The 24,738-nt window shown below is 39.2% G+C and overlaps 1 protein-coding gene and 1 pseudogene across 7 annotated transcripts in view; both read right to left on the bottom strand.

Annotated features, from left to right (window-relative positions):
- The window catches only part of FRAS1 (Fraser extracellular matrix complex subunit 1), a 460,403-nt gene that overhangs the window by 201,503 nt on the left and 234,162 nt on the right, over window positions 1–24,738 (bottom strand). For all 7 annotated transcript variants that reach the window (XM_074396330.1, XM_074396331.1, XM_074396334.1 and 4 more), the window contains 4 exons: window positions 20,309–20,446; window positions 18,207–18,347; window positions 16,669–16,845; window positions 3,038–3,178 (listed from right to left, as the gene is read on the bottom strand). In XM_074396330.1, the coding sequence (XP_074252431.1) occupies window positions 3,038–3,178; window positions 16,669–16,845; window positions 18,207–18,347; window positions 20,309–20,446 (597 nt within the window). The remainder of the gene's footprint in view (window positions 1–3,037; window positions 3,179–16,668; window positions 16,846–18,206; window positions 18,348–20,308; window positions 20,447–24,738) is intronic.
- LOC141584011 (52 kDa repressor of the inhibitor of the protein kinase-like) lies at window positions 3,273–11,898 on the bottom strand (annotated as a pseudogene).

The raw sequence follows: 24,738 nt of genomic DNA, 5'->3' as shown, positions 1-24,738 counted from the left end.
TAATATTGATCTTCAATCATCTAAATTTATGTTCATTCTAAATTGCTTCTTTGAAATTTAAGACTAGATGGATCTAACGTATGTTAATTTATTTTTAAAATATTTCACAAATTTATTATGTTTTCTGACTCCAGAAATGTTTGTAATATAATTTCATATTAGTGGGCTTTTTCCTATCAGCTGGCCCCAACAGTCTATTTTTAGAAATAAAACAGAAATCATGACAGAATGGTTTTTTCCTGTGCATACAAAAAAAAAAACAAAAAAAAAAAAAAAAAAAAAAAAAAAAAAAAACAAAACTCCCACACAGCTCTGTAATAAAGTCCTTAAATTTTAGTATTTTGTCAATTCCAACAAAATTCTGTACTAATCCCAAACAGTATTTTCAGAATCTCTGTCACTGAAACATAAAGGTGCTCTTAAAAACATACTGGACTGACATGTTAAAGAAAGAAGCAAATACCTCTATCTCCTTTTGTTCTATTCTGCCGTAGTCAGGGGAAGTGGGGCTGGGAAGTGCAGTTACCTGTGCTAAATTCCTGATTCCATACAAATGCATTAGCACCATGGTAGTTTGTCTCCATCATGAAGATTATCGAATCTATCCCTTACTGTGTACATAAGCCATTCCCCACTGAGAGGTGTATGCTATTCCTTCGCCCACTCAAGTACAGGTTATCTTGCTTTGACCAGCAGAATATAGCAGAAGTGACAGTGAAGCTTCTGAGGTTAGGCGATATGCAGCTTGCAGTTTCTGCTTAGGTCTTTTGGAATACTCATTCCGGGAGAAGACAGCTGACACATAAAAAGACTGACTAGCTGAGATTGCCATGTTGTGAGGAAGTACAATTAGCCAAGAGAAGAGGCCTCATAGGGTAAGAGATTGTTGACCAACCCAGGTGATGAACATGTCAGCGAAGAGCCCACCTGCAGGACCTGAAGAAAGAGCTGCCCAGCAATCCTCAAAACTGGGAAACATAATTGTTGTCTTAAGCCACAAATTTTGGGTGGTTTATTAGGCAACAATTGATAACCAGAGCAGTACCTCATTAAGAGAGAGAAAGTAAAGGATCTCCCTAGTGTCTTCAGGTGTCTGAGTTGCCAAATTTCAAATCCTTTCTCCATTTTTTTTTTTTTTTTTTTTTTTTTTTTGAGACGGAGTTTCACTCTTGTTACACAGGCTGGAGTGCAATGGCGCGATCTCGGCTCACCGCAACCTCCTCCTCCTGGGTTCAGGCAATTCTCCTGCCTCAGCCTCCTGAGTAGCTGGGATTACAGGCACGAGCCACCATGCCCAGCTAATGTTTTGTATTTTTAGTAGAAACGGGGTTTCACCATGTTGACCAGGATGGTCTCGACCTCTCGACCTCGTGATCCACCCGCCTCGGCCTCCCAAAGTACTGGGATTACAGACTTGAGCCACCACACCTGGCCCTTTTCTCCATTTCTTATGTGAAAAGAAATGCAGCCAGGACTTTGGGATGCTGAAGTGGGAGGATTGCTTGAGGCCAGGAGTTCAGAACAAGCCCGGGAACAAACTGAAACCCTGTCTCTACAAAAGAATCTTTAAACAATTGGCTGCGCGCGGTGGCTCAAGCCTGTAATCCCAGAACTTTGGGAGGCCAAGGCGGGTGGATCATGAGGTCAAGAGATAGAGACCATCCTGGTGAACATGGTGAAACCCCGTCTCTACTAAAAATACAAAAAGTTAGCTGGGCATGGTGGTGCGTGCCTGTAATCCCAGCTACTCAGGAGGCTGAGGCAGGAGAATTGCCTGAACTCAGGAGGCGGAGGTTGCGGTGATCCAAGGTCGTGCCATTGCACTCCAGCCTGGGTAACAAGAGCGAAACTCCGTCTCAAAAAAAAAAAAACAAAAAAACAAAAAAACAATTTACTGGGCATGGTGTTGTATGCCTATAGTTCCAGGAGGATCACTAAAGCCCAGGTGTTCAAGGCAGAAGTGAGCTATGATCACACTACTGCACTCCAGTCTGAGTGACAGAGTGAGAATCCATCTCTTAAAAAAAAAGAAAAAGAAATGGACTAGTATGCAGCCATGAAAATGATAAATATACACACATATCTGTACATATAACTTTTATCACAGAAAATTGTTTATGACTTTATGTTTTGAAAAAATATAAAAAAGCATAACTCAAATGTGTTCTCAATTATGTAGTAACATGCATAAAAAGTACATCAAAAGGAATCTATTACCAGGATAAGACTTATTGCTTCTAAGATGTGGCATCTTCAGTGATCTTTATCCCCAAACCCCCATTTATTTTTCCTATTCTGAACTTTCAATCCTACGATGAGTACATATCCCTTTAAAAATCATAAACATAAACCTTTAAACTTTTAAAAAGAGCCACAGGCTGGGTGCAGTAGCTCACATCTGTAATCTCAGCACTTTGGGAGGCCAAGGTGGGAGAATCACTTGAGCCCAGGAGTTCATATCTAACATGGGCAACACTTTTTTTCTACAAACAAAAATAAAAACTTGGCTAGACATGGTGGCACATGCGTATGGTTTCAGCTACTCAAGAGGCGGAGGTGGGATGATTGCTTGAGCCCAGGAGGCTGAGGTAAGGTTGCAGTGAGCTGTGATCACACCACTGCACTCCAGCTTGGGCGACAGTAGGACCCCCACAACCTGAGCATAGCAACAAAGAGTTATGCTGAACTAAGTTCTAGTTCTTATAGGAAATAAAGGTTATTTTTTAGTCCATGACAAGAGTTATTTATTCAGATCATTGTCTTCCAGGCAAGAGAAAACCAAGTTCAGAGTTGACTCAAATATTATAGTGTCTAGGATAAAGCTGATTCTAATGTTTTATTTCAATGCTTCCTTATTGGAAGAACTAAATTTCACTTGTTCCCCTCCCTTTATACTTTGAACCTGCAAGTTCAAGACAAGGACTTACAGCTGAATCTTAGCCCCTGGTATGAAAAGGTTCTTAATTACAGTGTCTGTCTATGCTATGAAGACAAAACATGGGCATAGGCAATGTGCCCCAGCACGTTACATACTCACCTGTGCAACTACTTTCCCAGTGAAAGTAGCCATCTGGGCACTGGGAGAGGCACTGCCCATCCAACAGCACATGGGATGGCCCACAGTCTGTGCAGTTATGTGGGCTTTTCCCTGCACATCTGAAACAGGACTGATGGCAAGCTGGGGGAAAGATTAAGCAAAGGAGACAATCAGGAAAGCCCCATGTGACATAGACAGTAACTCTCTCTCTCTCATTAACATTCCCAGGTTGGTGTATGTTCTGTACATTCGTTTGGTTTTCCCAGCGACAGGCCGTACATGTCACATACTTGTCTTTAAAGGCAGTCACCTGCAAAGCAAGCATTTGTGTAACCCATATTATGTAAACCACAAGTGCCACAAAACAGAAATAAGCATTTGCAGAGTCAAACATTTCTTTCTTCCCAAATTCCCATTCTCAGAGAATGTCATAAAAAACAGGAAGCCGGAAAACAGTTCTTACTCTGGAGACAGCTCTCTCACTATTACTAGAAACTCTGCTGCTTATCGGGTTGCTCAAATCAAAGAGAAAAGCAGGTGGAAGCTTCACTTACTGATTCCACATAGGTTTATAAAGTGCCTACTCCATGATGAAGACTGGACATACACAGATGAGAACTGCCCAACATGTTGAGCTGCTCAAACTAGTTGTGACAACAGACACACAAGCAAGCTACTAAAATAGAATGAATGAAAGACAGAGTACAGCACAGAGGGTAAGAGCACATATAGCTCACATCATAGCTCTATGTGACTTTGATTAACTCGTTTCTCAAGGCTCCTGCTTCCTCATCTATAAAACAAGGATGAAAACACAACATATTGCATGGGGTGTTGTGGACACTTACTGGCCTAATGCATGTGAATTCTTAGCATAGTGTTGGACACATAGCAGGGGCTTGATAAATCTTGGCTACAATCGTTAACATTGAGTGCTACCTTAGAAATACCCACTTGGTGAAAAGAGAGTAAAGGCAAAGAGAAAGAAAACATCTCTGCTTGCGTTCATCAGAACTTTAATGATAAAGGTGATACTTGAGTGACTTCTCAAGGGTAGCCACTGTTTTAATCATGCCTTTTTATGTTCTATATTTTTTATTCTTTGACATCTGAAAAAATGCAGATTTTGGAGAGACTGATCCTCCTGGGGCTATATTCCTGGAGATAGTAAATGATTCGCTTGGGAGCACACCTTTGAAATAAATGCACACTGATCATCCAGAACTCACACTGCCACCACCTCCCTTATCCTACTCTTACATTCCAGCCTACCATTCTCCTGCCTCAGAGCCAGGTACTAGACAAATAAAGACAGTCTCTATACCTCACAGACCACTGTAATTATCCCAACTACCCAATCCCAACCCTGCTTCACCCATCCTTTTCTACTGATGCTAGAATAGTCTCTTGCCCATGTTCCCCACCTCCACCTCTGCCTCCTGGTTAAAGTATTGAACTACTTCCATGCAGATTTGATATGGCTGTTGCCCTAAGCCTGCCAGTGCTCTGCTGTAGCCTTGGCCCCACACCAAGCACCCTGCCCCACTCATAGCCCGGCACGTACAGACTAATACCCATACCAGAAGATTCCCAGGACTCTGCTCCACAGATTGAACTGAGGTCAATGCCATTCTCTCTGTGCAGTGCCCATGCCTTACTGGTTAATAAATATTTTAATCATCATCCCTGGATATACTATAGAGCTTTATTCAAGTGTATTTTTTTTTACTATATGATAAACAGAACCTAGAGACATATATATTTTAATTAATGTTATTTTTCTTAAATTAAAGTTTATTTTTAAAAATTATATAACAGCCCTATTAGCATAAGTCACAGTTAGGAATTTTTTCCCAAGTATTTTTAGACTCCTCTTAAAAAAAGGAATAAGTAAATTGATGTTTAAGAAAATATTATTATAAAGGAAAGATTATATATTAGCATCTTATTTAAGACATGTTTAAAACAAAGTGAAACAGTCTGTAAAGGAAAGTGAGGTGGCAATACTTTAAAACACAGCTAAATAATATTGTTAACACAAAGCTTTGAAGGATAATATAGGGAAAGCATCTTTTTTTTTAAAATTGTGAAGCTGTTTATGAAATGTTTTTTAAGAGAATTTACACAAGAAAGTTTTGACCCCACCAAAAATAATGTGCCTGAATGTTAAACAAAAGCCACATTTTATTTAGATTGAAATAAACTATACAAAATTGATTTTCTTCACCAAAAATAATAGCAATATTTTCCATATTTTTCTAGATAAACAACAACACTTATTTTTGTAGGTTTTCCAGATTTTGCTTAAAAATCAAGATGAGGCAGTAGAATAGAGTCACGGAAAAAGAAAAAAAAAAAAAAAAAACTAGACAAATCAGTTGTCAGTATCCATGACCCTGATTCCATCTTAGCCATGAAAAGAAGTGTTCAACATATACCTGCTAAAAAGCTCAGGAAGATGTGGGTTCCACAAAGGAATGTGAACAGCAACGAGATGTGGAACAAAAGTTTGCTCCTTAATGTTCATTTGAGAAAGACAAAATCTACACTGAAATGCTTGTTTGGCAAGCTCACAAGCTTTTCTCCAGTAATTTCCTGTAACTGCGCAGTATAGATTTTTAACCTGCTTACAACTCCTATTAGTCAAAGGTCAAGTGTGGGCTTCACTACAACATTTTATAAAATGTATTCCTTCCTCCTAAACCTCTTCAAAATATATTTCTTCAAAGAATTCATAACACCCAACAAGTAGAGATCCACAGAGATAATAAAGGCTGTGTCTAAAATGACTTAACTGAAACAATTCCAGAGTGTCACCAGCAGAGATCACACAGAAGGAAACGCAGTCCTTTCAATGTTCTCTTCTGGAAGACAGATAGGTCTTCAAAGCATGAGAGTTCAAACAGGGACCATATAAACAGGTAGATTATCAATGACTAATGTTTTCAATGGAGTCCTGCAGGCAAAGATATTTAGTGATTAAGTGGCCTACATACACTTTACGGTTTTTCTTCCAAATATCAAATATAAGAAAGCCTATTTTTATAAGTGTCTTAGGTATTTTCCATGGTTTTTGAATTATCTGTGGGAAGCACTGACTTACTTGTATAAAGCTTAATATATGGGTCCACCATTAAATACAAGTCATGGTTTATATCAAAATTTATGTTAAGCAAAGCCAAGTTACTCGACCTTTGGTCTGCCAAAGTGTTCCTCACATATGCTTTAAGACGCTTTCAACCATTTCCATACCTCTCGTTGTCAACCTTCATCACAGGAAGAATACACAGGACCTTCAGCAATGCAGGCACATCAGGAAAAAACTTGATGTCAGGCAGGTGGAGGGCTTCACAGATGGTGAATGGAAGCTCTATATCTTTCTCCCTGTGTTTCCATTTGATTCTCCAACAATGAAACTTGGCTGAGGGCGTAATAGGATTGAGTAAGTCACTTCTATAATCAGCATAGTTTTCCTCCAACGTGTTGAATTTGAGTTGTTCCGTGCCTGAAAGTAAGAGCTGTGAGGTGCTGTTCTGAGAATGTATCTTTAAGTTCTTGGATAATGTGCTCCATTGTTGGGACACTTAGGGTTTCTTTTATAGTAACTCTCAGAGGTTAGCTGAGATTCCAAGTTACCCTGGTAGCTCTGTGGAATTTCCCAGGGAGTTTCATTTGAATATTAAGTTTGGTTGCCAAATTTGTGGCTTCTTTAAATCAAAGTTCATAATAAATTTCAATATTTTCCATCACATCATTGAGTGAATGCAGTACTGCAGTCAAGCTACAGGCTGCAAAGACGACATCAGAGGTTTGCCCCTGGAGATTTTTCTCAAAGGCTCTCGGAAAAGATTGGACATTTTTAAGAACAACAGTAGTAACAATGAAATCAAAATCTGCTACTGCACTGCAGAGTACAAATCCTTGGCCAATTATACAGTTATTCCATCTAATATTTATGTCACTACTGATATCATGTAAACATAAAACAATTGCTCGCAGGAATTCTACTAAAATTTCAAAAACATCATCCCTGCCTGTCCACTGAGAATGGCAGATTTCCTTCAGTTCTTCACCCCTTTCTTTACTTTTCTGAAAAAAGAACAGAAATGACATTGTCAAGTTCTAAAAGCAGTTGTGGTGATTGATGGAAAAAAGAACAAACTTTTTCCATTGTTCCTAATGCAACAGATACTCCCATAACAGGTACTGATTTTACCAACCACATATTTAAAGCACAGAAGAGCATACTGTGAAGATAGCTTGGAGATATTTCTCTAAAAGTCCAGAAGCAACAACTTTCATTTTGGAAGAAAATCCACTAGACACAACATAAGCCTGTCCACGACAATACTCCACATTTAATCCCCACTTCTCAGTTATTGCAATGTGATATTTCACAGCCGAAATTTCTGCATCAGCTTCATAAGGCAGGAAGCCTGCAAATTCCTTTTAGGTTATGAGATTCTCAGACAAACCTCACCAACACAGGCAGGTGCCCTTCCCCTGCTAGGTCCACTACATCGTCAGTGATAGTGGAAAAGAAGGGTGAGTCTCTTACTTCCCTGAGAGTTTCTTCTCAAATATAGCTCTCACAGATTTCTAGCAACTGCCTCTGCTGTGTTTTTGAACACAACATGTTAACTGCTGTTGTCTCAAAGTGCTTTCTCAGGATCTCTTCACCAGAATTTATCCGGCACTCCAGCAGCGCATGAAAGTTATCTGGAGTAAAGAGACCTTCTGGGATTTCATCAGTCTCATGTCCATCCAGAAGTATGTTTTGCTTTCCCATAAGAACAAGATTTCAAATAGAGATTTTAGGTAGTCTTTGTTTTCCTTCTCTTCAAGGGTTAGAGGTAAAATGTCTCATCTTGCCCTTCATCCACTTCTTCACTGGGGTTCTGAGCATTGCTATTGTTGGTTTCTTTATGTTTTTGTTCCTGTTCAGAAGTTTCATCAGTTTTTTTCTGTTTCAGTGTCCTGATTTCGAGTTCACTCAGTTCTTTTATTCGTTTTCTGTGTCTACTATGTGGGTTGTCCAAATGACTGGCAAGATCAAATGTTATTGGTATTGCATTGCCTCGAAGAACTGTCCTATAAGGACTCGCCCCATGACTTCACAAGTATCTGCTTCAATTAACTTTAAAAAATAAAATAACCCAATCATTCTTTAGTTTTCCAATTCCTCTGCAAAATGTATATTTCTACAGATCATAGAGGTCTCAAAATATTTGGCACATAATAAATAATGTTTATTTAGCTAATCAAGTGTTTTATCTTCTAAGTCTGCTCTCCTACAATTCTCCACCCACTCGTGGCATCTGGCCAGGTCCCTGGGGAACCTGAAGAAAGCCAGGTCGGACTGGGAGCTCCTTCGCTTGCAGGTGGGGGCAGCGCAGAAGTTCAACATAGTGACCTGCCCGCCAGCTGGCAGGCCCAGCCCTCCCTTCCCCACCTCCTCAGGGCAGTCCATCTGCCCTTCCACGCTGGAGAGGGGAGCCAGGCTGCCCAGCCGGCTTGGTAGGGCTGGTGCACGGGACTAGGGAAAGCATCTTGAGTAACACATTTTTGCACACCTAAATGTATGTCTGATGATACAATTAGGTTTGTATCAGACTTTACAAGATTGCTAAAATCCTTAGCTCTTCCTGTTCTACCTTTCTAATAAAGAGGAAATGAAAGTGTATCACTGTGGAATTGAAAATTAGAGAAAGCTTAATTAATGCATTATGAGTACAAACATTTTATTTCATTTGGTCACAAAATAAATGTAATAGCCTGTCTCAATGTGCATAAAGGTTATTTTTTAACTACATACAACAGGAAAGTAAAGAGTTGAAAGGCTCGTGGGCCAAAAGGTCCAGAAGAAAGTCCCTTTGCATCCACTAGATTTTAGAAATAAGCTCCAAAGAACGTTTCCATGACAGTCTTCAGAAGACTTCATTGGAAATATTTAAGAACTAACTAAATAATGAACAGTTAGTTGCTGCGGGTCGAGAGGGAAAAGAATATGCTGGGTGACGATCCTCTTAAAATATCTTTTTCTCTATAATGCTCTGTTTCCACAAGTACAGGCATTAACATCTGCATCCTTTAAAAAAAAAAAGTCATGAAACTTCAATTCCATGCTGGTTTTAGAAATATCGACACTATTTCAGTGACTTATATGAGGTTTAATCATTCTATGGAAGCTGATTTCATAGCAGGAGTTCTATCTGAAGTATAAGATCCTTCAAGGAAGACTGAACCCATTACAGAGCATATATAGGAGATATCTGAAATAAGTTCCATGAATAATTCCTCCATGCAATATTACATTTTTAAAGACTGGCTTTCCAGTTGATGGCTAAGTATGTATATTTCTGAAAAAGCATAAGTGAGCTTCTTAAGCACTAAAAAGCATTCTTAGATGACTATAAAGTCCAGTCAACCTGACTTCAGCAAAAACTATACCTAAAATAATTAAACATATTGATTTTTATTCATTCTATTATCAATATATATTTCAAACAACTGATACTACTATTTTTTTTTCTTTTTAGTGATACAATAAAAGGTCCTGGCTTTTCATGTCAAAAACAAATTTTGAGGAGGGCTTCTCTCAAAATACGTAGATAACAAAATCCTCTAGACTCACAATGGGAGTACTGCGATAAGGTCTAAAAATTGAAATGAGTAAAGTAAATCAAAATTGATCTACCCCTTGCCCTTCCCCTTGTTTTCCTTCTTCTCATTACTTTTTGGGTTTTGTTTTTTCTTGGTGAAAGGGCCTTGCTCCGTCACCCAGGCTGGAGTTCAGCAGCATGATCACAGCTCACTGAAGCCTCAGACTTCAGGCCTCCAGCAATCCTCCTGCCTCAGCATCTCAAACTACTGAGATTGCAGGTGCCGGCCACTGTGCTCAGTCTTTTTAAATTTTCTTTATTTAAATGAACATGATTTAACATCCCAAATCTCTTACTCTGACTAGATTAGAAACTCTTTAAGAGTAAAAATCACATTTTTTAAATCTCCGTGATCCCTGCAGTGCCTATCACAGTCCGTGTCCCCGATATACCATAAATTCTCAGTAAACGAATTTCTGTTCACTAAATAAGTGGCCAGGTAGGTGTGTGTGTGGGTGGATAGATGGATGGAAGCATAGGCATCATACTTATTTAGTTCTCTCTTTGAAAATTTCTTTCAGCCTCATTCTCTAGTATTTCTCTAAACATTGGCGCTTCCCCCAATTCTACCCTTTGCTCTTCCTTTTCTTACCCTTGGGCAAACTTTTCCATAGTAAGTCCTAAATTTCTGTGTACAGCTTTGGCCTTTATCCTGAACTCTGATCACATAAATCTACTACCTAGGAGATATCACTTCTTGGTGTTTCAAAAGTATCTCATATTCTTTACTTCCAAAATATTACCCTGCATCTACTTCTAAGCTCAGCCCATATCCACTTAACGTAAACTGTGGACATCAGTCCAAAACTTTACTCACTCTCCATCCCCAACCCCACATTCTACTCCTCTACCTGATATTTCTTTTGTATTCTCTATCTCGCTTGGTAGCTCCACCATTCACCAAATTACTCATGCTGAAACCTTGGCATTATCCCACCCTTTTACTTTTCCCTCACCACAACCATTTAATCTGTGTTGATTTTACTTTCTAAATCTCTGTCAAATCTATCCCACCTTCCCATGGCCCCTTAGCACAGACCTTCAACATCATTCATGACTTGGGTTAGTACAGTGCTTCCTAACAAACCCTACCCTGTTTCTACCTATTTGTCTGCCACACATCCACCAGATAGTGCTTTATAAAATATGAATTGACCAAATTATTTCCCTATTAAAACCTTTTGGTAGTTTACCAGTACCAACAGTGTGAACTCTAAACTCCTTAGCACAGAACATGAAGCACTTCGTGTAATGTCCCACACACACCCCACATCTCCAACGTCATTCTGAACAATTCTCCTCTTTGGACTTTATACTACAAGAATATCAAACACATTGTACTTCTCCAAATACACCTTGGCACTTACTGTTTCCTTGGCCTAGAATGCCCTTTCTCACCTTCTTCGCCTGGTGAACTCCCATTAATCCTTCAAAGGCTTAATCATGGAAAGTTTTCCCTCTACAAATCTTTCCTCACTATCTTCTCTCCTAGACAGGGCCCATCTCCTTTGTGCTATTTCTGTCCCTTGTGACTACTGCTATTATGGCATGTGTCATCCTCTTTTAATTACTTGCTTAGATATCAGTCTCTCCTACTTGATCATGGTTTCCTTCAGGCATGGTCCATAGCTTTTTCATCTACCTATCTCCAAAGCCTGGCACACCCATGCTATAAAAGCAAGAAGGGGAAAGTGAAGAAGACTGAACGTTACCAGAAGGCACCTATTTGTATAGTGCATGTCAGCATTCTAGGGACCACTTTAAAGGGCATTGCTTAACATAGATTCCATATGCTTGATCCAATTAATGTTAGGTAATTCCAACTTCATAAATGGTAACATAGTCTTAAGCTGTGCAGGCAGATTCCTGCCCACATATTTCTTTAATTAAAACTCTTTGCCTTGAGGCCTTTGGTGAGTCTTGGCAACAACTAAATGATCAAAATACACACAGCATGCTTTACTTCTTCCCGTTCACCTAAACCAAGTTAATTAATTGACCAAAATACTGGTAAATTAAAAAAAAAAAGATACTAAATCTGTAGCAATTTTGTGCAATTTTGCTCTGTACAATAAGACCCAGCCCTAGGAGACTGGAAACATTTAGTTGCAGAAATTCCCCTGATAAATCCCTGACCAAAGTTCCATCACCAATCTAAGTACAATGAAAAGGCAGGGATGGGACTGCTGGGATGTTTATTATCTCTGCATTTTTTAAAAAACACCGTGTCCCACCTCCCCACCCTCCCCCCCGCCCTGCCCCCATTTCCCCCCAACGGACCCCAGTGTGTAGTGCTCCCCTCCCTGTGTCCATGTGTGCACCTATGTAACAATCTTGCATGTTCATCACATGTACCCCAAAACCTAAAATGCAATAAAAATAAATAAATAAATAAATGAATAAATAAAAAGAAAAAAAAAACACCGTGTTTCTTCTGAGATAATAAATTAGACAATGTGTAAGTAACACTCATTATTATTGTAGAGTCCATTTTAAAAATAAAAATGTATAATTTCTTCAAAATTATATCATCTTGAATCATGCTGAATTGCACGGAAACTGAAAGACTCCATTATTAATTTGCCACAGAATTGGGGCAATTACATGGCTAATCTAATCATCCTGACCATGTTCATATCCAGTCTCAGTCACCACTGCCAAATTGTTTAACGGCAACTGAGCTGCATTATTAATCGGATGGCCTGACTTGAAATTAAATTGTAAAGCTCTAGTGTAGCACACGTACCAAAAAAAAAAAAAAGAAAAGAAAGAAAGAGAAGAAAAGAAGTGCTGGGCAAATATGTCCTGTAGTAGAACCCAGGATCCCTCATTGCTAAATCATTCTTTACATGGTTCCTTCTAAGCATAACTTTTTCCATCTATAAAGTAGAATTTTTCATCTATAAAGTAGATACGTGAAAACTCTCAAGATTTTCAACAAAATTATTGGTTGTAAGGACTTTCTAAAGTATAAAGGGGTACATATTCACATACGTGTGTGTGCGCATGTGTGTGTTACATAAACAACATTAAGAATTTATGCTATAAGATTAAAAGTAGTAATCTCAAGATGAAAGGGTTACAGGTAGTGTTACCAGATAAACACAAGACACTCAGTTAAATTTACATTTTAGTTAAGTGATAAATAATGTTTTAGAATATCTTACACAATATTAGGGATATGCTTATATTAAAAAAATCATTCTTTTTTTAAAACTTGCTAAATCCTGAATTTCTATTTGATCTAGTAATAGGTATTTTTTTCGCTTTTTTTCCCTTATTTATATTTTTTAAAGTTTCTGTAATATGTATAATACATGCAGTGAGAGAAAACAAAAACAGGGATGTTTTACTAACTGTTTAAGAGAGAAAGAAGCATACCAGTGATATGCTACTTCTTCTTTGATTAGAAACTTTGCTTCTCCAAACTGTGGTCCAGGAATCAACAGCATCAGCCTCACCTCAGAGCATGTTATAAACGCAGCAACTCAGACCTGACCCCCGCCCTACTGAATTTCAATCTACATTTTAACAAGATTTCGAGGAAAGTCCCATGAGAAATTCTGTTCCAGAGAGTCCTCAAACAAAAGCTAATTCTTCAAAATAATTGAATCTTTTAAAAGAAAAAAAAAATCCTTCAACCACAGTGGAAGGAGAATCAGAGACTGAGCTGAGCAATTTGGATTGAAGGAACATCAGTAGCAAAGGCCTCCAAGAGACATAGAGCTCTCTGTCCTTTGCTCTGTCTCTCCATCCCTGGACTGCCATGTACTGCCACATTGGTTGTCACTAGTGACTCCAGAAGGAGCCAGGCACAAAGGTTGCTATGAGAATAGCACCCTTGGGGTCGTGCAGCAGAGTAAACCCTCACCCTGCAGACCTCATCTAGATTCATACTCACAGAGGCATGGGAACCAGTGAGGGAAGACTGATAAAAAAGTAAAAATGCTTTCCTCATATTGTTCTGGAGGATACAAGTTTTTGTTAATTTGCCTGTAATTTGTTAAGTTTTTTGTGCAAGGGGCTAACGTGTATTTTTGGGGTTGGGTTCGCTTTTTTTATTAAGTCACTTGAATCTATCAGTGCTGGTGAACACTCAGCTAAACAGGTGAGATCAACTTGATGAAATTACTACAATTGCTACAATTCTTCTTTCAGCTAATTTTCAATGGAAATATTTAATAAATGTGCACAATTAAGATTGATTATTGAAAATGTCTCCAATCTTTTACAATTAGCAACAAACCCTCTTTTATGCCAGCAATTCTAGCCATGCTTTGGAAACAGAGGCTCTGTGCAAAAGAAACATGAAGCCAGAGTTCTGCCTTCTGAAGCACTCAGTTCATTTTTTTTGAATGAGCCAAAGCACAGGACAAATGCATGCAAGTGGCCCTCCCCATCTTTCCAGAGCTCTTCTGCTTTTGAGCCACATCAGCCATCAGCCCATTCCTGTCTCCTCCATTACCTTGCTGGGAGCTTCTGGGCACACACTAGCATCCATGGGTCTTGCTGCTGCTGTTATTCATTCATTCATTATTTATTTATTATCTGTTTCTCTCACTAAAATATAAGTTCCATGAGAAAATGACTTTTCATTGGATCTATTCTCTAGTATATTCACTATGCCTGGCACCCAGGAGACACTCAATAAACATTTGCAGAATGAATGAATAGACACTGTCCTCTGGCTTCCAAAAAGTAGTGTTATCTTTGATCACTGTTTGTTCATTTAAATTTTTTTTGTCCTCTCATCACAGACTCAGATTTTAGTCAAATATCTTTAGTATTGCTTTTTCAACCTGCGCTAGGGTTTGTTGTGTAGCTCAAAGTAAAAACTTTTATGATAATTTCTGACACCACTTCAGTGTATAAGTAAATTGTGTCTTCTTATAACGAATCTGGCTCTCACTTTTATTAGCTGCAGTAATATTCTAATCACTCTGTGCTGTAGTCTCAAAAAAGGAAGAGAGAGAGTTCTAGAGAAACAGTTGTTTTTCTCTTCCTGAGAGAAAATATTTGAAACTAAAGGTGCTATAAAAGAAACTCTCAATGGTGTGGATGTGTGCACACACTCACACACACATGTTCACACACGCACACACATACCCATCCAACCTTTTTATTATTCTGCAGAGAGGCAAGGATATTTCTGGGAAGATATGGGAAGAACAGCCCAGCGCAATCTCATAGGACTCCCAGGCCTGATTCACAGACAACACTTCAGCGGAATTGAAAATGGAACAGATTATGAGAAGGCAGAAAGGTTTCCAGAGATATAGGATGAGTGACAGGAAATACATCAATCAGCACACATAACACTCAGGTAAGGTTGGAAACAATTGGTGGTTGTGCTCAGTTTCCCAGTGGAATTTTAGGCAACTCAATTAACCTCTTTCTGCCACATTCTCATCACTTGTAAATTGAGTACAACAACCTACCTAGTGGAGATTGCACAGGGATTTGCTAATAAATGGGAGGAGACAGCTATATATTTGATATCTAATAATATTATGTTAACGAGCATAAAGTCACAGGGCTGCAAGGCACTCGAGAGGTCAACTCAGTCCTTTCACATGGGACCACAATTAAAGCATTCTAGCAGGATTCGATTCTAATCTTTTTAAAGGTGCCTGTATAAAGAGCTTCCCAGAAACCTCCCCTTTGTCAAAGATGTTTTCTTAAATTTAAGATGCTCTAATCCTGAAGCATTAGTATGCTGTGCCTTTCTCCCCATATGGAAAGGATTCTAGGAGTTATACCACCTTGAACGGGTGGTCACATGAACTCTTCAGCTGCTGAAATACAGTAGCGTGATGGTTTATAGCACAGATACTGGATACAGGACTGAGGTTCGCACTGGATTATATTCTGCGGTGCCTACATGACTTTGAGCACATTACAACCTCAACTGCCTCAAGCCTCAGTTTCTACTCCTGCACAATAGTTGTCCCACTGACCCTATGAGGTTGGCATTGAGACTAAGTAAGCAAAACTAGTAAGCCATTTCTCACAGTGCCTGGCTCATGGTGGGTATCGAATAAATGGTCATATTATTCTCTGGGCTAAAAAACGCTGGTTGCCCTTAATTTTTATTTCTTAACAATTTTAACTATTTTGGAACCCACTCCAAAGTCCCCATTTTTGAATGTTTAATGTGGTGCTCAAAATTGTAAGAAGCACCTAAGTGTGCTGAGTGGTCTAGGAAGATGTCATTTTGATTTTTCATGGGATTACTGTAGCAAGGGGAAAACCAAAATCATTAGGCTACAGTAATGAATTTCCTGTGGGCTTTTCTAGCTTCTCTATTTTTAACCTATGTGCCACAAAAGCCAGGGGTCTCATTTAGCATTTCTCTGTTCCTGGAGGTCTAATTCCTCTGTGGTTTCCACTAAAAACCTCAGGGTTCACAGTTCAAGGCTGTGTAAAACTATGCAGAGTAGTTTCACAGATTCCAACAAATCAAAAATCACTTTGTAGCAATGTGAGTCAAAGAGACAGAGAGAGAGAGAGAGAGAGAAGGAGGGAGGGAGGGAGAGATAAGTCGTGCTTTCTGTTTCTTCTCCTTGCACTTTCCTCACATCAAACAGGGCTAGGGACCTTGGGTTTGCCCTCAAGGGATCGATTCATATTCCAAGTAGCAAATTAGAAGAAATAATAAATGAAATTCTATGATGAGCTCTGAGTCTTTTGTACTATACTTAGTACTCCCTGAAAGAATTTCTGTCTGGAACTTCTGAGAATGGAACTTTGGAAAGGGTGGAGTGGGAGGGATTAGCTCTTTAAGCTCATCTATGGTTCACAAAGTGTGGGAGGCTATTGTTGGTGGCTACTCTTTTGCACGTTGCTCTCCTGCTTTATTCATAAGCATCTTGGAACCATTCTAACATGAAACATAGGTATTCCTGGCTTTGGTCCCACTTTGCAGGATCTCTCAAGAGGCTACCTAACACTTTCTCAAATCATGCTTACCTTCACATAGCCCAGTGCTCTCCAAGTAAAAATGGGCTCTACACTGGGCTAGGCACTCGCCAGAGGGGATGCCCATCTCAGACAGCTGCTCTACTTGCAGTCCTTCCTCTGGATTCTTACACCCAGTACAGTGAGAGGGCGTGGGACCCACACAAGCCAGGCAGGAGGAGTGACAGGCTGCAAATGGGAATAAAATGCAGAAAATAATCCAAAGATCAAATATATGTTGCAAACCTCTCATTAAATCAACCCCACTTAGAAAAGTTCACCAAATGCAGCCTTTCGGCATGTTATTTTTCTAGTGTTCTACACAAAGCACAGAGTGATAATGGTTGTGAAAGGAACAGTGAGGGGTGTGTACACCAGTCACATCTCCCAGGTCTCATAAGAGCTGTTGGGACAGAAAACAACAACAACAACAACAACAAAAAAAAAAAAAAAAAAAAAAAAAAAAAAAAAAGCAAATATTGGCTTGGTTCTCCAGAGAAACACATTCACTAAATGATTTAACATTATGCCCTTGGTTTTTATTGTGGATTTTTAGACCCATTCATATGGAGGCCATTACTGTATCTTTTACAAAAACGGTGGTTGTGTTATTACCCATGAGTCATCCATCACCCACTACATAGGGGTCCAGACAACAAATTCCTCTTAGAACTTATCTGGGGAAAGGCTGCTTTTCTAGACAAGAAAGAGGCCCTCTTTGAGCAGCAATGAATGTTTCATAACCTATTACAATATTTTGCTTGCCCTGGCTACGGGTGAAAAGCAAAGCCAAATAAGGAAGCCAAACTCTCTGGTACCCACATTTAAATACAATTAACTCTGCTGTTCTTTAAAAGATTCTCTAAATTTTCTCTTCCAAAATAGTTGTTGCAGCTTTCCTGTTTTAAATATGTTCTTCTTGTAACTACTCTCAAATTCTGTTATAAGGTGCCAATGTACAAATAAATAAACATTGATTTCACTTAATTCTGATATGCAAATAAATTTACATTAATTTCACTTAATTAAAGTGTTTGCTCCCAATGTTCTAGTTTCAAAATGTTTAAATGATATTGCCCTCCCAAGGAACCCAGAGCCTTTTTGGCAAACAGCTATTTAAGATTCTTCCATTTCACTCATCCCAGAGGCATCGCTAGTGACTCTCACTTTGCTCAGCAGTATCATTACCAAAAAGAAATTCTTTAGGGAAAAACAAAGTGAAGTCTAAGAAAAACATTAGCAAATGTAGGAGAGTAGAGAAAGGAGGAAATAAGAGTTCTATTTTGTTTTCATGGACAGTAAAGAAAATAGCATTCCCCGAAGGACATCCAGGAAAAAAATCATAATCTTTTGAGTGTCTTCACAAATTTTCAAATGAAATTTCTTCAGATTAATTCTTCACAAAACTATTGTAATGAAAAATGCGTACAATGTATGCATAGCCATGACACTAGAAGAAAAGTTACACTGGAAAGTCATATTATTGAAAAAAACTAAATCTATGTTCTTGTAGGATAACCTCTCAAGAATAACAGTGACACCAGCAATACCTTTGCAGACCCCGTGATCAGAGTAGAAGCCCTCTCCACAGCGGGGCAGACAGTGGCCTTGACGCAGAGCCTTGGGGGGGCTGCAGGCTGTACAGTGAGAGGCTGTGGGCCCAGAGCAGCTGGCACACGAGTTATGACAAACTGAGGAAGAGAATAAGAAGGAGAACGCTGTGGGACAGGGATGAATAAAGTGCCCACTTCCTGGCTGGGCTTCGTAACGCTGGAACTCTTGATTCCCTGCAGACGTCACACCAAAGCAAGGGGAAAACACGTTAGGAGGTAGTTAAACTGTCAGAACTGCCCGCATACCCCTTTATCCATCATTTAGCCGTGCTCTACCTATTGCTTATTAGCTACCGTTTATTTGTGTTTGTTTTAAGCACTTTCTACATTTTTTTCGCTTTTAATTTTCCTAACAACATTACAAGGTAAGCATTATTAACTACATTTTATAGATGAGGAGACTGAGTTCTTGGAAGTTAAAAATTTTACCCAAGATTACACTCTTTATTCATAGCGGGGCTGGGATTTAACCCTAGGTCTTTCTGGACCTAAACCCCACACTGCCTAAAGGGATTAGAGTGGAAAGGCCGTGGGTCAGAGTGTTGGAAGCACTGGCATTTTGACTGGTTTCTCCAGGAATTCAGCAGTGCTCTCAGTCAAGCCTGGGTCTCTCCTAGCCTAGTTTTCTTTGCATGAGCCCAGTGAAAGGTTGGACTAAATGATCATTTAAGACACTTCCAGCTTTGACATTCTAGGATTTTAAGTAACAATTACAGTAATGACTCTGACCGTAACATATGACAATATCAGGAACACATGTCCCCTGCTTTGGCCCTGGTGTTAACAGAGATATTTCTGACTCTAAGGGCAGGTGCTGATGGCATGGCCTGGCTGAGCCTCTAGCAGAGCTGGGGTCCGGGGTGAGAGATGGGAAGAAGGCTCTATAGGACCATGGTCAGGAGCTGGGGGTGGGGGAGTAGAGATGGGATGAGAACTTGGTAGCAGGACACAGAGGAAAGGGGATGAACACTGGATGAGTAAAGAGGTTTGTAGACAAAGGGGAGCCTGCTAAGGAGAGGTGTTGGGATGGGTCTAAACACCCTGCACTAACAGATAGTAGGCAGACGTGAGGACGTGGTGTATGTTTCAGAGAGGAGGGGCAATCAAGATGTCCCAGGCAACAAGAAGTTCTCAGAGTTACCTGTGAGAAAAGCACAAGTCAGGCATACAGAAGGTAAACATTTATTAAATCTCAAATGAGAATGTTTCACAGTTTAGGTTGTATAAGTCTGAAAGAAACAATATATAAGTAGCACACAAAAACAAGTTTTCAATGGATACAGACTTTAGCTTTATTAGCTATCAAATTTGGTTTAACTTTTTAATTTTATTTTTGTGGTGTGTTGTAGTTGCCAATATATAACCTGCAGCATACATGTCATATAAGAAATGATTCTGTTACTTCTGCAACTTAAGTTAGTGAAGGTTCACAAGTAAACAAGGGCTGTATGTTAAAGATGCCTTTGGCATTTCAAAAGGACCAAATAAATTCTAATGATGATTAATATTCATAAGTCCTAGGCTAGGCAAGATGGCTTATGCCTGGAATCCCAGCACTTTGGGAGGGCTAAGCAGGCAGATCAACTGAGGTCGGGAGTTCAAGACCAGCCTCACAAACATGAAGAAACCCTGTCTCTACTAAAAATATAAAATTAGCCTGGCGTGGTAGTGCGTGCCTGTAATCCCAGCTACACAGGAGGCTGAGGCAGGAGAATTACTTGAACCTGGGAGGCCGAGGTTGCAGTGAGCCGATATCACATCACTGCACTCTAACCTGGGCAACAAAAGCAAAACTCCATCTCAAAAAATATATATATGCATAAGTCCTTCATGAAAGCACTCTAGTGCCCCAGCATCCACCCATATCTCCCACTCCCACACCAAATATACATTGGCTCCATAATGAGAAAGCTATCCCTTTTAAAGTAATGCTTTCCCATCATACACCTAAGTTCCCCAGTGAGCAACATGTAGCACCAAGTATAGTCAAACACACACTCAGCACTTTTTGATGGTGATGATGATAACAAATCTCTTACCTTTGCACCTGCCAGTAGCATCAGCATAGTACCCGCCAGGGCATTCAGACATGCACTTCCCGTCATGCAGGACAGTCTTAGTACAGGTAAGACACCTGGGGCTACTGGGGCCACAACTCTCACAGGATGGGTCACAAGCTAAGGGGAGGCAAAAACCCATCAGAGAAAGGCAACAGTGAGCAAAAGAAGCAGTGAAGTCTATTCTTTACAATATCCACAATGAGTATAAATATTATAATCTCATTTTCTGGTTGCTCAGCAGAATTCTGTTTCCTTGATTATAACATTTCATTGGACTCTCTGCTTTTTGTTTTCACAGTTGAAAGAGAATTGAAGAATTATTCATTGAACTAAGCATAGCAAAAACTCTCAGGCACACCCACCAGTGTAACCAACTTAATATGAGATTTAAGTTGGTTACACTGGTGGGTGTGATTGCCATGTTTATCAAATAAAAATACCAGATGCTCCATAAAATTTGAATTTCAGATAAATAATAAAATTTTTTAGCATACGAATGTACCAAATATTTTATCCCTTATTCTACCCTACTTGGAGAGAGAATTCAGAAAGTTAAGATTCTACTAAGAAAGGTCATGCTACTAAAATTATATTAAAATTGCTGAACTTCACAGTCTGTCTGGATCCCACCCACTTTTTCATTTACACCCTAAAACATCTGTTAATGTCTGTGTCAGGTCTTGTGCCAGGTGGTAGAAACAAAAATCAAATCAACTTAGTTTTCACTTTAAATAGCTCAGTAGTCTAATACAGGAAAAGAAATAGACAATATCATAAATATTTAAAATGTCATTCAGAGCAATCTATATAGGCACAATAAAAATTTTAAAAAATGTCAGGGTGAGGGTAAGAGGTAGAATAGTCAAGAAAGCATTTATAGAGAAGTGACCCTTGAGCACTGTCTTAGGAATCAGTGGGACCATGCCAGGCTGATGGAAATGTACTCCAGGCTCAGTCAGCAAAGTAAGCCAAGGTTCAGAACCTGGGAGGAGACTAGTCTGCCCAGGAAACCAGCAGTTTCATTTGGCTAGAAAAGTGGGAACACCAGATTATAGAAACCTATGGCCCAACTCTGTTGTCTAGATTTTCATCCTATGGAAGACAATGAGTTCAAACCCCTGCAGTTCTAAACCCAATAGAAACATGTTATTTGTGTCTAAGAAAGATCATTTTGGCCTCAGTTTAGAGGATGAAGAGGAGAATTGGGAGGCTCATTGGAAGACCATGGCAGTGAGCGTGGAGCAAGATGATTAGGGATTGAACTAGGACTATGGAGGTGGTGAGAGATTTGAGAGCAGTGAAGAAAAAATCATGTCACGTGGGTTCCAGGGGTCTGGGGATGAGTGATGTTGCTTACAGAGTACAAGAAGGAGAATAGGTGTGGGGGAGTGCATGAGCTCAGTTTGGAACTTGCACAGTCCAGGGAGCAATGAGACTTACGCTTCTGGAGCTCGGGGAGAGGTGCAGGGTCATCATATACAAGCAATTGTTGAAACTAAAATTAGTTGAGTGATTCAGGAAAAGCATGCAGGATAAGACAGGTAGGCAGGACCTGGGTAGCATCAACATTTAAGAAAAGAAAAAAAAAAAAAACTAGTACAGGTAACCAAGAAGAAATGATCCAAAGATAGGGGAGGAAAAAGAACATGGTGAGTGAGAAGCCGAGGAGGAAAGAGGTTTCCAAAAGAAAGTCATAAAAGGTGCAGAGAGGACAAATAACATCTGAAAACTAACATCTGAAAAGTTTCACTACACTTATGAAGTGGGCTGTGGGTGTTCTATGTCACACATTTCAGTGGAGTCATCAGACCAAATGAAAGTGAAGGCCATGATTATAAACGTTCCTATAAAGGACCCATGCTGAGAATGGAAGGGGACAGTGAAACAAATAATTGAAAGGGGAAAAGGTTGTTTTGTCTTTACCATATTGTAAAAATTCAAGGCAAGTATAGATCCTGGAAAGGATTTTTTAAAAAGGAGAATTTGAAGGATTGGTGAAAGAATACCTAGGAGAAAAGCAGAGTGCATACTCAAAAGTACAGTTGAGAGACTGACTTTGAACAGAGCAGAGAAAGACCTCCTTATCAAGGGTCAAAGGCAGTAAGGGAGAGTACAATTGCAGGCAAGTCTGTGACTCAATCTTTTCTATGCTGGTTGGCTAATGTCTTTAATAATAAACAAAGCAAACCTTCCTGCTACAGAGAATCAATGTTTCAAAAATAGAGAACTGCTGAGATTTACTCTGCCTGTTCCCTTAATCCATCTACACCCTGCTAACCTCCTGAAAAATATTTTGAGAACATGAGAAAAACAGACACTAAATGATGGGGCCAAATGTCCCATCTTGCATCCTGGAGAATTCAGCATCTGTCCGCAGGCAAATGTGTAGTATAAGAGAATGGGCTATGGCAATGGCCTTAATATCGGTATAAAAGAAAATCACCCCTCAACTCAGTATGGAAAAAGGAAATGAAAATGAATCTGAAAAGTGTTCTTCCCTCCCACATGACATATAACCTCTGAGGCTTCTAATTCTAGAACTAACATCTCAACAGAACTGAGTAATCTGAAAGCTAAATGCAATTTCCCAGAAATGAAAAACTGTAGGACATTTTAGAAATTAGAAATTGATCTACAATCAAAGCATTGCATAGCAGACATTTTAACAAACACCCAAAGTTATAACTAGAGGGAAATTTGTAAATCTAAATAAAATTACTAGGAAGATATAATTTCCCCCCAAACTAATCTATAACTTCAATACAATATCAATAAAAATTCCAGTTGAGTTTTCTTTTTCTCTTTCTTTTTTTAAGACAGGGTCTCACTCTGTCACCAAGCTGGAGTGCAGCAGCACGATCACAGTTCACTGCAGCTTCAATCTCCCAGGCTCAAGTGATTTTCCTGCCTCAGCCTCCAGAGGAGCTAGCACTATAGGCATACACCACCACACTTGGCTAATTATTTTCTTCTATTTTTAGTAGAGATGAGATCTCACTATGTTGCCCATCCTGGTCTTGAACTCCTGAGCTCAAGAAATCCTCCCGCCTTGGCCTCCCAAAGTGCTGGGATTACAGATGTGAGCCACCATACCCAGCCCCGGTTGAGTTTTCTTAAGAATTCAATAAATGTACTCTAAAGTTTATAAATAGCTAAGTCAACTTTGAAGAGGAAAGAAAGAAAATTTTCCCAATCAGATACTGAGACATATTACGAAGCCATAGAAATTAGTGAACAAAACAGTTTAATAGAGATACAAGAACAGAAATTTAGACTACGAAAATTTAGAAATTTCCATATTTTACAGCTCAGACAGACCTATGTATGTGGAAATTTAACATACAACAAAGAGAAATAAGGAAGACTGGACTGAATTACTAGTAATGTTGGGAAAACTGGATTATGAAATGGAAAAAAATCAAATTGGACTCCTACTTAAACCCCTACATATATAAGTAGACTTCAGATGGATTGACAACCTAAGTTAAGATAAAACATCAAATTAATAGAAGTAAATACAGAATAATTTACTTTTGAACCTTAGCAGAGTAGGTCTTATTAAAAATTCAAGAGAAAAACCTTAAAGCAAAAAATCATAAATCAAAGATTATTGTTTAACAAAAGCATTACATTCAAAGTTAAAAAACAACAGAGTGAGAAAATTTGCATATATAAAACTGAAAAAAAGGCTACTACCTATAACATACAAGGAAATTCCATAAGATGAACTCCATAAAAGCAGGCAAGGCCAATAGAACACTGAGAAAAGCACGTTCAAAAAGTAATTTATAGAATAGGAAACTTCAAGACCAACAGGAGTTGAAGATATGCTCAAACTCATTAATCATCAGAAACATGCAATGAAATGGGATGACTCTTTATACCACTTGACTAGAAAAAATCAGAATCTTGATAATGCCAAGTGGTGGCAAGGATGTGGAGACGAGAGAACCCTCGTGCTTGGGAATGCAGATTGCACAGCCATTCTGGCAAGTAACCCAGCACTACTTGGTCAAATAAAGAATATGCAGAGTCAAAAACCCAGACATTCAGCTCCTGAGTATACATCCCAGGAAATTCCCTCTAGAGCTTTACAAAGGATCACACTTGAGGCTGTTTACTGGTACTCTCTAGTGATGCAGATGGAGAGAATGGAGGGAGTTCATCACTGGGAGCAAGGATGAGTAATAAGAGGGGGGCACACAAGGGAGCACTACACAGCAGTGAGAAGTGAAGGGCTAGGGGAGAGAACAACATGGTGCATCTTAAAAATGTAGTGCTGAGTGTGAAAAGAAGGAAACAGCATGCACTTTGTAACATCTCACTTAAGAAAATTAATACATATGCACTCAAAATAAAAATACACAGAATACACAGATAAGCTCACAAAAATGCAAAGATTTTTTTTA

Source organism: Saimiri boliviensis, chromosome 3, assembly GCF_048565385.1.
Source record: "Saimiri boliviensis isolate mSaiBol1 chromosome 3, mSaiBol1.pri, whole genome shotgun sequence".
NCBI classification, from domain to species: Eukaryota; Metazoa; Chordata; class Mammalia; order Primates; family Cebidae; genus Saimiri; species Saimiri boliviensis.
The sequence above is the reverse complement of the archived record's forward strand: the minus strand, read 5'-3'. Positions and strand labels throughout refer to the sequence as shown.